This window comes from Centrocercus urophasianus, unplaced genomic scaffold (genome assembly GCF_019232065.1).
Source record: "Centrocercus urophasianus isolate 14NV4802_14NV808 unplaced genomic scaffold, USGS_Curo_1.0 seq_12, whole genome shotgun sequence".
NCBI classification, from domain to species: domain Eukaryota; kingdom Metazoa; phylum Chordata; class Aves; order Galliformes; family Phasianidae; genus Centrocercus; species Centrocercus urophasianus.
The window spans coordinates 54,088,656-54,102,233 of NW_024884364.1; the positions used below are offsets into that span (position 1 = coordinate 54,088,656).

The 13,578-nt window shown below is 39.6% G+C and overlaps 1 protein-coding gene across 3 annotated transcripts in view; it reads left to right on the forward strand.

The window, feature by feature from the left end:
* The first annotated feature begins 401 nt into the window (after positions 1–401).
* Positions 402–13,578, forward strand: part of HERC2 (HECT and RLD domain containing E3 ubiquitin protein ligase 2) — a 102,838-nt gene continuing 89,661 nt past the window's right edge. For 2 of the 3 annotated variants that reach the window (XM_042809472.1, XM_042809471.1), the window contains exons 1-2: positions 409–525; positions 10,828–10,942. In XM_042809472.1, the coding sequence (XP_042665406.1) occupies positions 454–525; positions 10,828–10,942 (187 nt within the window). In that variant the 5' untranslated portion in view covers positions 409–453. Of the gene's footprint in view, positions 526–10,827; positions 10,943–13,578 lie in introns of all 3 variants that reach the window. The other variant, XM_042809470.1, reaches the window with a different exon arrangement.

The following is a 13,578-nucleotide window of genomic DNA, read 5'->3' on the forward strand; positions in this document are numbered from 1 at the left end:
AGCCCCGTGGATATGGCCGCAGTGTGGGGGTGGGGCGGCCGTGCGGGGGAGGGGCTGAGCCCCGGGGAGGGAGCGGCGGGTGAGGCGGCCCCGCTGGCCGCTGACTGGTGTCTTGCGTAATCCGCCATCGATCCGCTGTGCCTTGGGTGAGGGGCAGCGTTAGGCCGCGGGCGCTGCCCTCCGGGCATCACGGGGAGGGGAGCGGGGCTGCTGGGGGGCGGTGGTCCGGCGGTGCTCTGCCCCGAGCGCGTTGACCTGTCCGGCGTTGGGGGGGCCCCAGCCCCCGGGCCCCGGGGGGGGGGCGGGTAGTATTGAAAGATGAAGCGGAGGCCGTCGTGGCTAGGACGAAAATAACCTTGTGTGGCTTATCTCACGTGCTGGTTGGCTGTCTGTGTCGTTGTGTGGCAGGTGGGGCTGCTCGGCCAGCCTGGAGAGGAGGCTGGAGAAGGGAAGATGTCCTCGGAATCTTTCTGTCTGGCTGCTCAGGCCAGGTTTGACTCCAAATGGCTGAAGACAGACCTGCAGGTAAGGCATCGGACTGCCGCGTCGCGCTTTTCGGATGTGGACTGGGGATGCTTGTCATCCAAACTGCTGACAGACATCAGCAGCAGTGCTCTTGAGCCAGATGCATATGCATCAGTCTGAACTTGAAGGAGCACAAATTCATTTTGAGCTGCATTGTTGCTCCAGTCTCTCTGCAGAAAAGCAAGCTGGGCTACATGTGTTATTTTTATAGAGAGCCAAAGCACACATCTGTTTGAACTCAGAAGTTCTCCATTTAGGCTGTCGCTGAACTTCTTGTGTGCCTAAAAGCTAGTGGTTCTAGTGCACGAGAGAACTGCTGCAAAAGATAATGGGAATATAATTTATATTTGAAAGGGTTCAGATATGCTTTTACCGTCATTTTTTTTGGCTAACAGGCATAGGCTTCCTTTTAAATGCTCTCTTACCCCAAGGGAGTTGATTCTGCATTGAGTCTGTCAAAGAGGTGTGGCCAAAATGGAACTGTTTTTTGTTGAGATGTACTGGTATTTGGTGGAAGTTTTGCTGTAGAAGATGGTCTGCTTATTTATTTAGACTGTGTGATGCAAGAATGAGCACGTTATCCTGTTTTCCCAATTCAAATGTGAAAGCTATGAGGAAAACATTGACTAATTAGAGTGATATAGGTCAGTTTTGGATAAAATGGGCGAGTCCTTGAGTCGTATGACTTCTTCCTTCTTCCAGATGTTACACATAGATGCCTTACTTTGAATAGACCTCCAACTTCCTGCTCAAATCGCTGAAGTTCCTGTTGGGATAGGCAAGCTGATGTTAATGTTTTGATACAGATAAAAAATTTTAAAAAATAAATGGCATCCTGAGTGACTTTACCCAAAATTATATCCTGGATGGTCTGGGTAGTTCAGCTGTTGCATTTAGACAAGGAACTGTTCCTTTGCAGTTGTGATCCAGAAGCAGCTACCTGCAGTATTTTACTTCTAATGAGCTAAATCAGATTCTGGAATAACAGAGCTTTGAAGGTTACATTATACAGTAAGTTTTGTATGTAAATACTATAAAATGACAGGGGTTGGTCTTGAGTTAGCTAGATGATTCTGTCTTTCCTCTTTTATTCTTTCTAGACTTTGAAGTTTCTGTCCAAAGTTATTTGTTTTGGCATAGGAGGTAAATAAGTGTGGTACAAAACAATTTGAAGAGATGAATGTGTGAAGAAATATAAAAATACTATTCTGGACACTGATTGCTGAGTTGTAGTGTTGCTTTGGCTATTGTAGTATAGAAGAAAATTGTAGCTGGTGAGTGACAATCATTTTTTAACTATTGCTGAGTGTGTGTTGGCTTCTTCTTTTATTATACAAGATGAAAAATGTGACTGTTGATGTGATTTGTCCTATTTTTCCTTTCATTTATAAAGCCTTTTTTCAACATGCCTCCTTTTTTTTTCTTTTTTTTCTGCTTATGTGCACTTTTGACAGCAGTGTTGCCATTCGTACCTCAAGGATTGTTTTCAACTAAGTGCATATAATTGCAGTGACGTACTTGTCTTTTATGGGATGTTTGTGCAGCCAATGGGTTGTAACAATTCCATTAAACAATAAGAAGTTTTAATTTATGACAAATTTCTATGAGCAAGTTGTTTCATAAAATTTTCTTCTGAGTAATAACAAGTTAAACTTGTTATTTACTTGCCTTGTAATTGCCAGGGTATTCCCTTTGCTTTCTTCCAATCGTACTCCAGCCAAAATAATGAGATTAATGAAATAAGAGAACAGTAATCGTTTGTGATCTCCTGGACACAAGCGTTTTTCTCTTCTCTGGAATGTGAAGAGGCCACCAAGGTATGATACGATTTTCTTACGAGGTTAGCAGGTTTTGGTATTACACAGGTCCAACAACAACAACAAAAAGGATTAGTGGTATATATGGATCTCGTATCTCTCCTTTGGGTGTATTAAATGGCAGATGTCTTCTGTCAAGTAAAGGGGTTTTAGGCTCTGGGGAATTTCTCTATTGCATGATTGACTATTTTAGCTACTGATCAACTGGCACGACCTAGCTATGTGTGAGATCTCTTTACAGGTGTAAATCTTATACCTCTCTGTGTTCTGAACATGCAGATTTCCTGCTGTGTGTATTTTTACTTGCTATCTACTGAAAGGCCCTGTCAGTTTTCAAGGGACTGTCAACAGAAATTGGAATTACGATTGTAATACTGGAGATTGTAACACAGGAGAGGTTTGAAGAAAGACACGCCAATTTAAGTGAATGAATCAAAACAACTACAAAGTATTTCTTAGAATTTGACTCTGAAACTCTTTACTTTGCAGCTAGCTTTATATATCTTTCTGCTGTACAACAGGTAAGGAGCGTGTTGGTAGGATCCTTTGGAGAAAGTTATACTAGGGAATCTTTATGCTTAGAAGACATACAGAGGTTATTCTCTTTAAAATTAGCTTTTTTTTTTTTTTTTTTTTTTTTTTTTGCTATTGAAGTTCCTTGTTGTTGCTTAACATGAGGAATATAATTAGAATTGGAGGATAATATTTCTTTAGGTTGGCTAGTGGTCTCCAAATTCTGACTCCTCCGCTTTTATTTTTTTGCCCCTGCTATCAGACTGATGTCTGTGGCAGCTATTGTTAAAAGCTTAAAGGCACTGAACTCTCTCTGAAGATCATTGGGTTCTTCTTTATTTTAGTTCAAGACAGTGTTGCATTAATAATGTAATAAATGATACCATAACATTGTGTGCATTAGTAGCAGTATGTAAGATGGTGGTATTATTGTAATAAGAAAAGAATGATAGGTGGACTTCAGGACAGATTGTGTTTAATCATCTTTGAGAGCTACTGTTCTAGCTTGTATCCAGTCCAAATTTAAATGCCCTTATTCAGTTTTATGATGTTTGTGTTAATAGACAAAGACAGTGTGCTGTAGCATCTTTTTACTGTTGTTAAGAGAATATTAAATACACATGTCCTTTTGTAGGAACAGAGAGCCTTTATCTTGCAGCAGTCACTGAAGTGGTATGAAATGTTAGTAGAAACTTGCATGTAAGCAACATAATTTTTGCTGATCTGAAACTTATCTGAAACTAATTTAATCCATACTATGATAGGAAGCCTAAATGCTCTACAAAGACCTGCCTGCCGCCCACGACTGTTTCAGATCTTTTATAAGGAATTTCAGGTTTTTATAAGGAATTGGCCTGCTATTGTGTTTTCTGGCTGCTAGCGTAGTTTAAAACTAGACTAGTGTCTAGACACATTCATTTTGTGAGCTTTACTTAACAAATGTTATTATTTTTATCTGTTCTTACTAAATTACTGATTCCTGTTGGACCAAAGTTAGGCTTTGTGTTGTTTGAAAGAGTGCAATCTGCTACAGTAGCTCAAAAATTCAGATGGTTTAGCTCAAGTATGAGATTGCATCAGCAATACAATATGTAACATTTTCAGAATGCAAATGTCAATAATATACTGTGTTATCTAACAGCTAAGTAATCTTAGGAAATAATAAAATAAGGCATTGCTGCTAATGTTGGAAGATCACCTGTTACATTCCTAGTATTTTTTTTTTAGGTTTGAATTAATGCATTTTAAAACACTACCGCGTTTATCTTTAATGAGTGGGAACTGTCTCATTTATCACAAAATCTATATGCAAGGGGAGATTGTGTTTTAATGGCTGCTCTAATAAAGACATCCGTTTTTGAAAGAGAAACATTAAAAAAAAAAAAAAGAAAAAAGAAAGGAAGGCAGGCAAGATTAAAATTGTTTACTTAAACCTAGATATCCACTTTGCCAAGTCAAATTGTGCTTAAAATAGTTCCAATTAAGTGAGCGTACCGTGCTACCCTTTTAGAACCTTACACAGAGAACTTTAATTAGTGATGGTTGAATAATGGAGAAGTAGAGTCAGTCAGCTAATGGGATGCTTGTGTGCGTTTGATGTTTATTGGTCTGCTTATTCTGTGTCCTGGGGAGGACTATAGTGCTTAATAGCAGAGGATAGGGGAGAAAAGCTTTCATTTTCCTGCAGAAGGGAGAAATACTTTAAGCAATAGTGAAGGTACAAAAGCTATCTACGGTAAGAATAGGATGCATTTTCATCAGTTTTCATTCAGTTCATGGCTGGCAGGCTATTTGTCATTTTATTTTTGCCCAGATCTGAGAGAAGTCTTGAGATGAATCAGCCACCTGTAAGAGTTGCATTTGTCCCAAACCTTTTCACCTTCTATCTAAAGCTTAATTTGGTGTTCTGATTTTTATGAAAGATTAACTATCCTGGCATCTAGATTGGTATTCCTGCTTGTAAGGTGATGCAAATAAATGGTATCTTGACTGTTTCAAGCAAGAAACTAGTCAAAGTTGTTTTTTCTGTTTTGTGGATTTCCTGTTTGTTTTCTCCTTAGATTCAGCATTCTGATTAAAAAAAAAAAAAGGATAAACTGCAAATCAAAGCTGCTACATTTTTAAGGGTAGCAAAGTTTGCAATATAGAATTTTTAGCTATTTAAAAATGGAAGTAATGCTGTCCCTTCAAAACAGGGGGAAAGGTAAGGACTATGCTGTATGTGAAATGAAAGGCTGGAGAAATTAAATGCAATGTGCAGGTGTTTGGGTTAGTCAGAGCTACTGCTGTGCAAGTGGAGGAAGTTAGAGAATTTCTCTTCCAAGTTTAAGGGTAAGATTTGATTTTTCTGGGCACATGACTATCAACTATAAACTATCATAAACTATATATAAACTTCTACAAATGGCAGCCTGGTAGTCTGTTGGCAAATGGACATTTCTAGTTTAAACCCAAATCTGTTGAAGCAATTAGAAGACTGTTGAACTTTATTGTCTTTGTTATCAGAGCAATGTGTTAAACCTAATGATGTTCACTGTACTTTTTATAGGTATGATAAGCAGCTGGGGTCTCAGGGCATATGTTAGCAGGAAAGGAAGGAAGCTAGATGGAACATTGAAATGAAAGACAACAGAACAAGGAAACAAATATAAAATAATCAAAAGAGTGAAAACAGTAGACAGATTTGGGAAAGGATTTACTGTTTGTTCTTGTGATTTTCTTTACTGTTCCTGTGTTGAAAATATTTTTCATCTGTTTCTAAAGAAAAATCTGTTTTAATTAATGTTTTACAAGCAGCTAATGCAGAAGTAGCTGAGTAGAGGAACAGATTCCTCTCCACCGCCACCCCTTAAATGATGACAGTTCTGAGGTGAAGGTTATTAAGTAGCTTATATTTTAAATCCATAATGACATTTATGATTATCTCCTGTTTCCAATGCAGTTATGTAAACAGCAATCCTACCTGGATGAGTCCTTCTGATGTTTTTCTCTTTTCTTCTGTCCTTGCATCATTTTTCTTGAGCTCCAGTTAAGTTTTATAGAGGCTTCTACACTTGTTGCAGGAAAGTTCATGAAACCACATCTAGGACAACATCTGTGGCCCACATGGAATAAGCTTTGTCTGATTTAAAGCAGTTGACTTTAGAACCAAGTCACAGCTTATGATTGTTTTTAAAATAACCTATTGAAAGCAAATCTTGTGTTGAGAGTTCTCAGAAGCTTATCGAGTTGTGGTTGCAATGCTTTGTGTTCTTGAAATTTAAGGAAACAGTAATGCCAGTGCCTTGTTCTGTAGAGGGTAGTGGGAAAGTGATGTGAGGGGGCAGAATTTCACAGCTAGGCTCATTGGATGATAGCAACAGCATATGTCAGCAAACTGAATACACTTTTGACTTTAATTAAATCTTGTACCAGACGGAATAAATTACAGTTTAACTGTAGATACAAGATTAGCAAAAGATTAGGGAGAGGTCTGCTTAGTTTACAGTACTGTTCACTTTGAAGGCTCCTCAGGCCCTTTTTGACTTGAGAGAAGTGGTTAGGGCTGAAGTCCTGGTCTGTGAGGGAAGTATGAATTTGGTGTGATCCGTACTTTGGAAATGCAAAGATAAGAAGACATGGTCTGAATATGAGAATATGTGGTAAATGATGGAAGCGGGCTGCGGTTTGTAAATATGAGGTGTGTAGAAGATGAGATTGCTGTGGTCTTACTTGAAAGAAAGTCAGGAGGTGTCATGGGAAAGATGAGGGAGATATTGGGCTTGGGGAATGGCCTTTAATGTGGTGGAAGGAGTAAGAGAATTAAGAATGTGTTCTGAGGCTGAAGGGTTGCTGGTTAGTGGGGTGGAGTAGGGCATTGCTGTTGTCTCAGGCTTGGAAAGAAAGTGTGTGGGTGGTAGGGCAAACAGACCTGGGGGTTCTTGTGGTAAATTTACAGAGGGTACATTGCTGGAGGTGTTGCTAGTTGCAAACATTCAGTGAAAACTTACTGCGTTTGTCAAATTAATCTCTTTAAACATTCACAAATGAAGTTACTAAATTATTAGAGGGAAGAAGGTTTGCATAAGTCAAGTGTCTGGTGGGGACAGTGTTAGGCTTGTACTCCTGTACTTGCAACCCCAGTACATCAGGAGTGATGAGGGACAGGAAAGTATGATGCGCTCCTGAAGAATATCTGTGAAAAGTCATCACAAACCCTTTCTTTTTCTAATAATTAATGTATTTAATTGACTGTATGATACAGACTCCCACAATAAACCTAAGGTACTAAATTCTTTCTGTTAATAATTTATTCATATTGAAACATACGGGCTTTCCCTATATTAGTATACTGTAATTAATACTTGCGTGCCCAGTGAACTAATTGGAAAATGTGGTGAGAAAACCTACTAATTGACAAGCCAGGAATGCAACAGATTTCCTGATAAACCTTAAAACGCTGTAGAAAGAAAGCAACCAAGATTATGTAATCAAAGCAGAAATTTGGCTTTTATGCCATAGAGTTGACTTATTGCTACCTTTAGCTGCTGGTTTCACAGAATCACAGGCTGGCTGAGGTTAGCAGGAACTCAGGACTCATCTGCTCCAGCCCCTGCTCCAGCAGGGCTACCCAGAGCAGGATGCACAGGGCCACATCCAGGTTGCTGCTGGAGATCCCCAAGGAGGAGACCCCACAGCCTCTGAGCAGCCTGTGCCACTGCTCCATCACCTGCACAGCACAGGAGTGCTCCTAGTATTTAGGCAGAACCTCTTTTGTTCCTTGTTAATATGAAGTAACTTCTGGAGCATGTTTAGCCATGTTTCTGAAGGAACTGAGGTGGATGTGCTTGTATTTTTGTCTTTAACTTTTGACTAGACTGGGTTCTGGGTTCAGTTTGTGCCCATGGTGTCTTGTCCTGACACAGAGCACCACTGAAAAGAGCCTGGCTGAGTCCTCTGTGGACATTTACAGCCTTTTTCTTATCAAAGAGGTGCTCCAGTCCCTTCATCATCTCTGTGGCCCTTCACTGGACTCTCTCCAGCGTGTCCATGTCTCTTTTGTACTGAGATATCCCAGAACTGGGCACCAGTACTGAACAGAGGGGAAAAATCACCTCCCTCTTGCTGATGAGAGTTTGCCTACTGCAGCCCGCAGTACTATTAGCCTGCATTGCAGCATGGGAGGGTTGTTGGTTCATGTTCAGCTTGGTGTCCACCAGGCCCCCAGGACCTGTTCTGCAGAGCTGCTTCTCAACTGTGTTCCCCCATCATTCTTTGAAAACCCAAACTTTGCTTGAACTGTTGGCTACTGTAGCAGCAGTTCACTGTTTAATGTGTCTGCTGGACACTGAACAGATTAATGGTGAACTTGCTACAGTTGGAGTTGAGTTGCCTTCAGCTATCACGCATGTATTAATTGTAAATACTATTCCTTAAACGTCTTTTTAGGTGGCTACAAGATAATAATTATTTGCTAAAAGAAAAGTCCAGTGTTTCTTTACCTTCAAACTTGCCTCCTTTTCTGCTCCCCCTACCTCCTCCCCCCTCCCCATTAAACCTCTGACAAAATGTTAACTACAGAGTGAATGAAAGAAAGGTTGTTTTTCCGGAGAGCGCTTACAGTGTAAACTTCCATGCAGCATATTTGGAGAAGGAGGGGGAGCTGTGTCTGACCTATAATCTCGGTGGTTGCTTTATCTTTCTGCAGCATACCAAGAAAATGACTTGGATAAGAATTCAGTCAGTAAACCCAAGGCAGAAGAAGTTTTTTTTTTTTTTTTTACTTTTTCAGCGTTTAGTTGCTTAGAAGACTTGCATGAGCTTTGTGCTATGTGTAAAGATTAGAGGTTGAAATGGAGAGAATTTTCATTCTGCTTTACAGCTGTGTTTGCAGAGGTAGTAAGTTTTATCATTAAAATATTGTTGCGTTATGAAGAACCTTGAATCCAAAGCTTTTAGGCCTTTAGTGTGTGTAAACTGAAGGGCAGTGACAATTATTTTCTATATCAGGGTGATTTGAGAATATAAAGTAAAATGTATGAGAATACAGTTTAATAAACAAAAGTCTCTGTGTAAATCCTTCAATGATATAGGAGCCAGAAACACTGAAATAGCTGTGTTAGGTATTTTTTTCAACCAAAGCTATTGTTAAGAATTGGGAAAATTAAATGATTTAGGTGCCCCACTAAAGAACATGCCCACATCATATGAAAGAGGTGGGTGTCTCTCTCTCTCTCTCTCTCTTACTGTTGAAATACTTATAGATGTAGAACAATGTGAGAAACACAGTGATGGAAAAGGGTTCTTTTTCTTTCTTTTCTTTTACATTATTAGAGTACAACTTTAGTTCACTCTATTCCAATTTTTAAAACAATAAGCCAGCTGTAAAGTGTTTAGCAATGCACAGAATTCTGCAGAAGGCTTATGTCTTCTCCAGCTCTGAAGAGCAGGGAATGTCACCTTCATTGAAGTATGGTAACAGCACAATTCTGGTGGTATACACCTGGTAAATCACAGGTAAGTTGAATAAGGTCTAGGTCAGACTGTCTTATTTCTCGTATCCCCTTGAGGTCAGGAAGTGAGAAATGCGTATGCTTTGTGATCTTGTATCTTATGCTGAAAAAAGAATGAAATCATTAGGACTTGTTGAATTTGTGGAGTGCACAGTGGGAAGTCAAAAAGCTGATATGGGAATACAGTTTGCTACGGTGGTGCAACTTTAATTTTTCTTGTCTTAGCTTACTTAGATCAGCTAATGATTTCCGTGCTATTGGTTGAGACTCATAAAAATTGTAACCTTTCCTAAAACATCTTTGGGAAACTGATAAAGTATAAATGGGCTTGTATGTATAGTGGCAAATATTTGCAGCAGTTATATAAGTTATTTATATTATTCCTCAGTTAAAACATTTTGGATTTGTATGTTAGTTACAGTTATGTTACAAAGATGCTTCTAAGTAAGCTTTCAGGATTTTCCTTAGATGTCTTCATTGCACAGCTCTAGAATACTGAAGGCATTCTGTTTTCTAGTTTCATTTACTCCCCTTCTCCCTTAGGCTATATGGTTGCAAATAGTAGCCTGGTTATTAAGGAGTTCACTTGATGCAGGCACCTGTTTTACAGCATTCTGGAAAGCAGAGAGGATCATCAGAAGAATATTAGGTTATTTTGGTCAATGGGGTTCTTCAAGGGAGGTGCAAATTGGTAAATCCTTGGGTTGCCAGTCTTATAGCTGGTAGTTTTGTGAGCACTTCATGCTGGCAGGGTTCTGCCATTTGATCCGCCGTGTTTGTTCCACTACACACTTAATTTACTGAGAACTGACCTGTGCTAAAGCTCAGACTGCCCTTGGCTCTTCCCCTGAGCACAGCTTGCTTTAGTCTTCATCAGTCCCATGATCTGGTTCAGCAGATGCTCACACAAATGCATTAATCCGCACGTGAGAGGAAGTATTGTAGCAGCTGGAAGGAAAAGGGAGTGTTGTGACCAGAGCTCTGCACAGCAGGGTGGTTTGAATTGGCTGAATGTGCCTGTGATGCATGGTCTGGTTGTCTTGTGTTCTTTGACTGCCCTGCTCCTCAGTCACTGTAGAGGAGGCTGTGCTGACTTTCTTCGTGCTTCCCCATTTTTTGACTTTATGTAGCATAGCTTTTCCTGAAGGGAGAAAAGGATTTCCCTCACGTATTTACCTGAATTACTGCCTGATGTCATTTTGAATACGTGTGCGGTTTTGAGGTGATCAAATCATGCTTTTGAGGAGAACTGTTCAACAAAAGAAAGATCATCTTGCTGTTTTTGAGTCTACCTAAGCTTTCAGCTTTTCATCTGAAAATAGCGTAACTGCAGAATCAGAGGATGATGCAAGCCTCTATCAAACACACACAATGAATTTACTAGTCAGATGAAACATGGTGGTTTTTTTTTTTAATTTTGTCTGGGTTGATTCTAGGAAAAATACAATTGCAAGTAATTATATGTAATTTATTTTTAACAGCTTGCTTTTACACGAGACGGACTCTGTGGTTTGTGGAATGAAATGGTAAAAGATGGGGAGATTGTGTATCCTGGAACAGAATTTACACAGAATGGTGAACTACCTCCAAGAAAAGGTATGACTTTTCTTAAACGTTTGTTTCTTTTTTTTCTTTTATAGTGATGATGAAGATGGAATTTAGAATTTGTTCTATAGCAAAATTTTGGTTTCTTTTCACCTGCTTATAAATTTGCCACTGTTTTTATTTTGAATGAAATACACTTGAAGGTGGTTTCCTAAAAGTCTACAGGACGGTAACTTCTGAATCTTCAAATGAAGGCTTGAATCTGTTTCAGCTTTTGGAAACTGAACACATCATAACCAGATGTGTTATGATGAGTGAGGCTTGGCAGTGTCCTCTTGGTTACTTTGCTCAGTGTGTTTACAGCTGAGGCCGTGGTATAAAGGAGTTGGGCTGAGGAAGGGGTAAAGGCAGTAGTGCTATTTCAAATTTTGTGTCTTCGTGAAGTGACTGAAAGGTCAGTTAAAAAATGCCCACAATCTGACTGAGCACGGGGTGCTTTTTTTTGTGTCTTCTATTCAGATGAACAATCGCATTCTTTTGTGAGAGGTTTTACAAGCTCAAGATTTTACAGAAGGAATGGTTTTATTAGTAACTGTTGTTGGATGGTTTTAAGCTTTCTCAAGTAGCTTGGTTTGACATACCCTTTAATTTTGCCTTTATGAGTAGTGTAGTTTACAGAAAATATTGCTAGTTGAAGTGTTCCTTCAGAAAACTTCATGCACAGAACGTATTCCTCCATTTGAAAGTGATTCGCTGCCATTGTTTGGCCTGAGCTGAAGATATGAAAAGATGATGCATGGGATGACCCAGAATCCCACGTATCTCTGAAATTTTTTTTTTTTTAATTCTTAAATGTAGCACTGACACCAGATAGACTGGTTTTCTGAGACACTGTGAAGCAAGCAAAGATTTTCTTTGAATCTTTAGCTAGGTTTAAGTAGCACGAGTAGTCTGCCTTTTTGTTCCTTTGAAGGGGTGAAGTGAAGCTACAATAGTTTAGATATTTGAGTATAGCCTTCTCAGGCTCTTGGCTCTTATAATTAGTGTGCAATTCCTTTCTCTTCACTACAGCTACAGCTCTGTTATTGCAGGCTGGGCTGCTCTGAAGAGGCACTTCATTCTTGCAGTGGATAATCAGCAGAGGAATAAACTGGAAGAATATGCTTTTGGTAGTGAAGCATTTATTTTCTCTCTGGGAAGAAAGTGCAAATATATATATGTATATATTTTTTTCCTGTTAGTGGAAACGTTTGGTTAGGAATAGGCTTGTTTTCAATTCATGGCACTTTTGGAAAGATGTATATGATCAATGTGTTCAGCAAAATGTGTTTGCATGCTTCCAGTAACATCTAAAGACACAGCTGTGACAGCAGTGATGTCCAAATACAGGTGTAGCATGACATGTACTTAAAAGACAGCTGCCATCAGGAGATTGGAATCAGATGAATACCTTGTACTGGAAGCTGTGTACTGAAAAGAGTAAAAAGTATGAAATAAGTTAGGAAGTCATAACTAGACGTTTTGAAGATGTCAGTTAACCTCACAAATCTAATTTTTTGTTGTTTCCACAAACTTCTGCATAGGTGGAATTCCCATCTCAATTAACTATCTTAAGTTCTATTAGAGAAGTATCAAATGAACTTTGTCCCATTACTGGGTTTCCTCTTCTATTCCCCTCCAAACTGAGAGTTGAACCTTTGTCTGTCAGCTTGATGCTGGTTAAGTTGCTGGTATTCTGAGGTCCTGGGTTATGGGAAAAGGGGCTGTAAGAGATGGCTTCGTAGATAGAACTTCATGCTAATGCTATTACGTCCCAGTCTGATCTTTGGCAGAGAGAACAGTGGTGTGTGTTTTCTTTTTTTTGTTTGTTTTTGTATTGGGATTGAAATATTTCCTGGATCTTGGATTACCAAGTACTATTTTAGAGTAGTTGTAAAACGCAGTCCTTGCTTAAAGCATGCTGTGTAACTGTTGCCTCATGATTGACATGAAGGTATTCATAGAGCTGTCTGCTGGGAAACAGCTGCAGGGTTTTTACTTCTGTGTTGGATTCCTGACTGGATGGGTTTGCTGGAATATGGGAGGAGCACAAGACCTTCCTCTAATAGAGGTCCCTGAGGCCATTACAGATTGTCAGTTATTTTCTTCACTGAATAAGTGTAAGTTCCAGCTTTAGTTGCTTCCATTTTGTTACCTGCCTGTGAGGGGTTAGGCTATAACTGGCCACACGTGGTGACTTCTTGTGCTTTGCTTTGGGAGCTGACTTAACTGAGGCAGGATAGTTTCTTCAGTTGCTCAATTGGAACATACCTACTTCAGCTTGGAGGTTTAAGATTATAACCCAAAATATAGTTAAGAGAAAGTTATTGCAGAGAACTAATGCAGTTGCTTTTGCTCCCTACAATGTTTACACTTCATTCTGATAATAATGAATGTCATAGAATGGTCTGGGTTGAAAAGGACACAGTGATCATCTTGTTTCAACCCCCTGCTATGTGCGGGATCACCAACCACCAGCCCAGCTGCCCAGAGCCACATCCAGCCTGGCCTTGAATGCCTCCAGGGATGGGGCATCCACAGCCTCCTTGGGCAACCTGTTAATTTTAAATTAAAATGGGCTGTCAGCTACTGCTTCTTCTGGTGTGTGTTGTTTTGTGGACTGCCTTGTGATTTGTCATTTTGGCTTA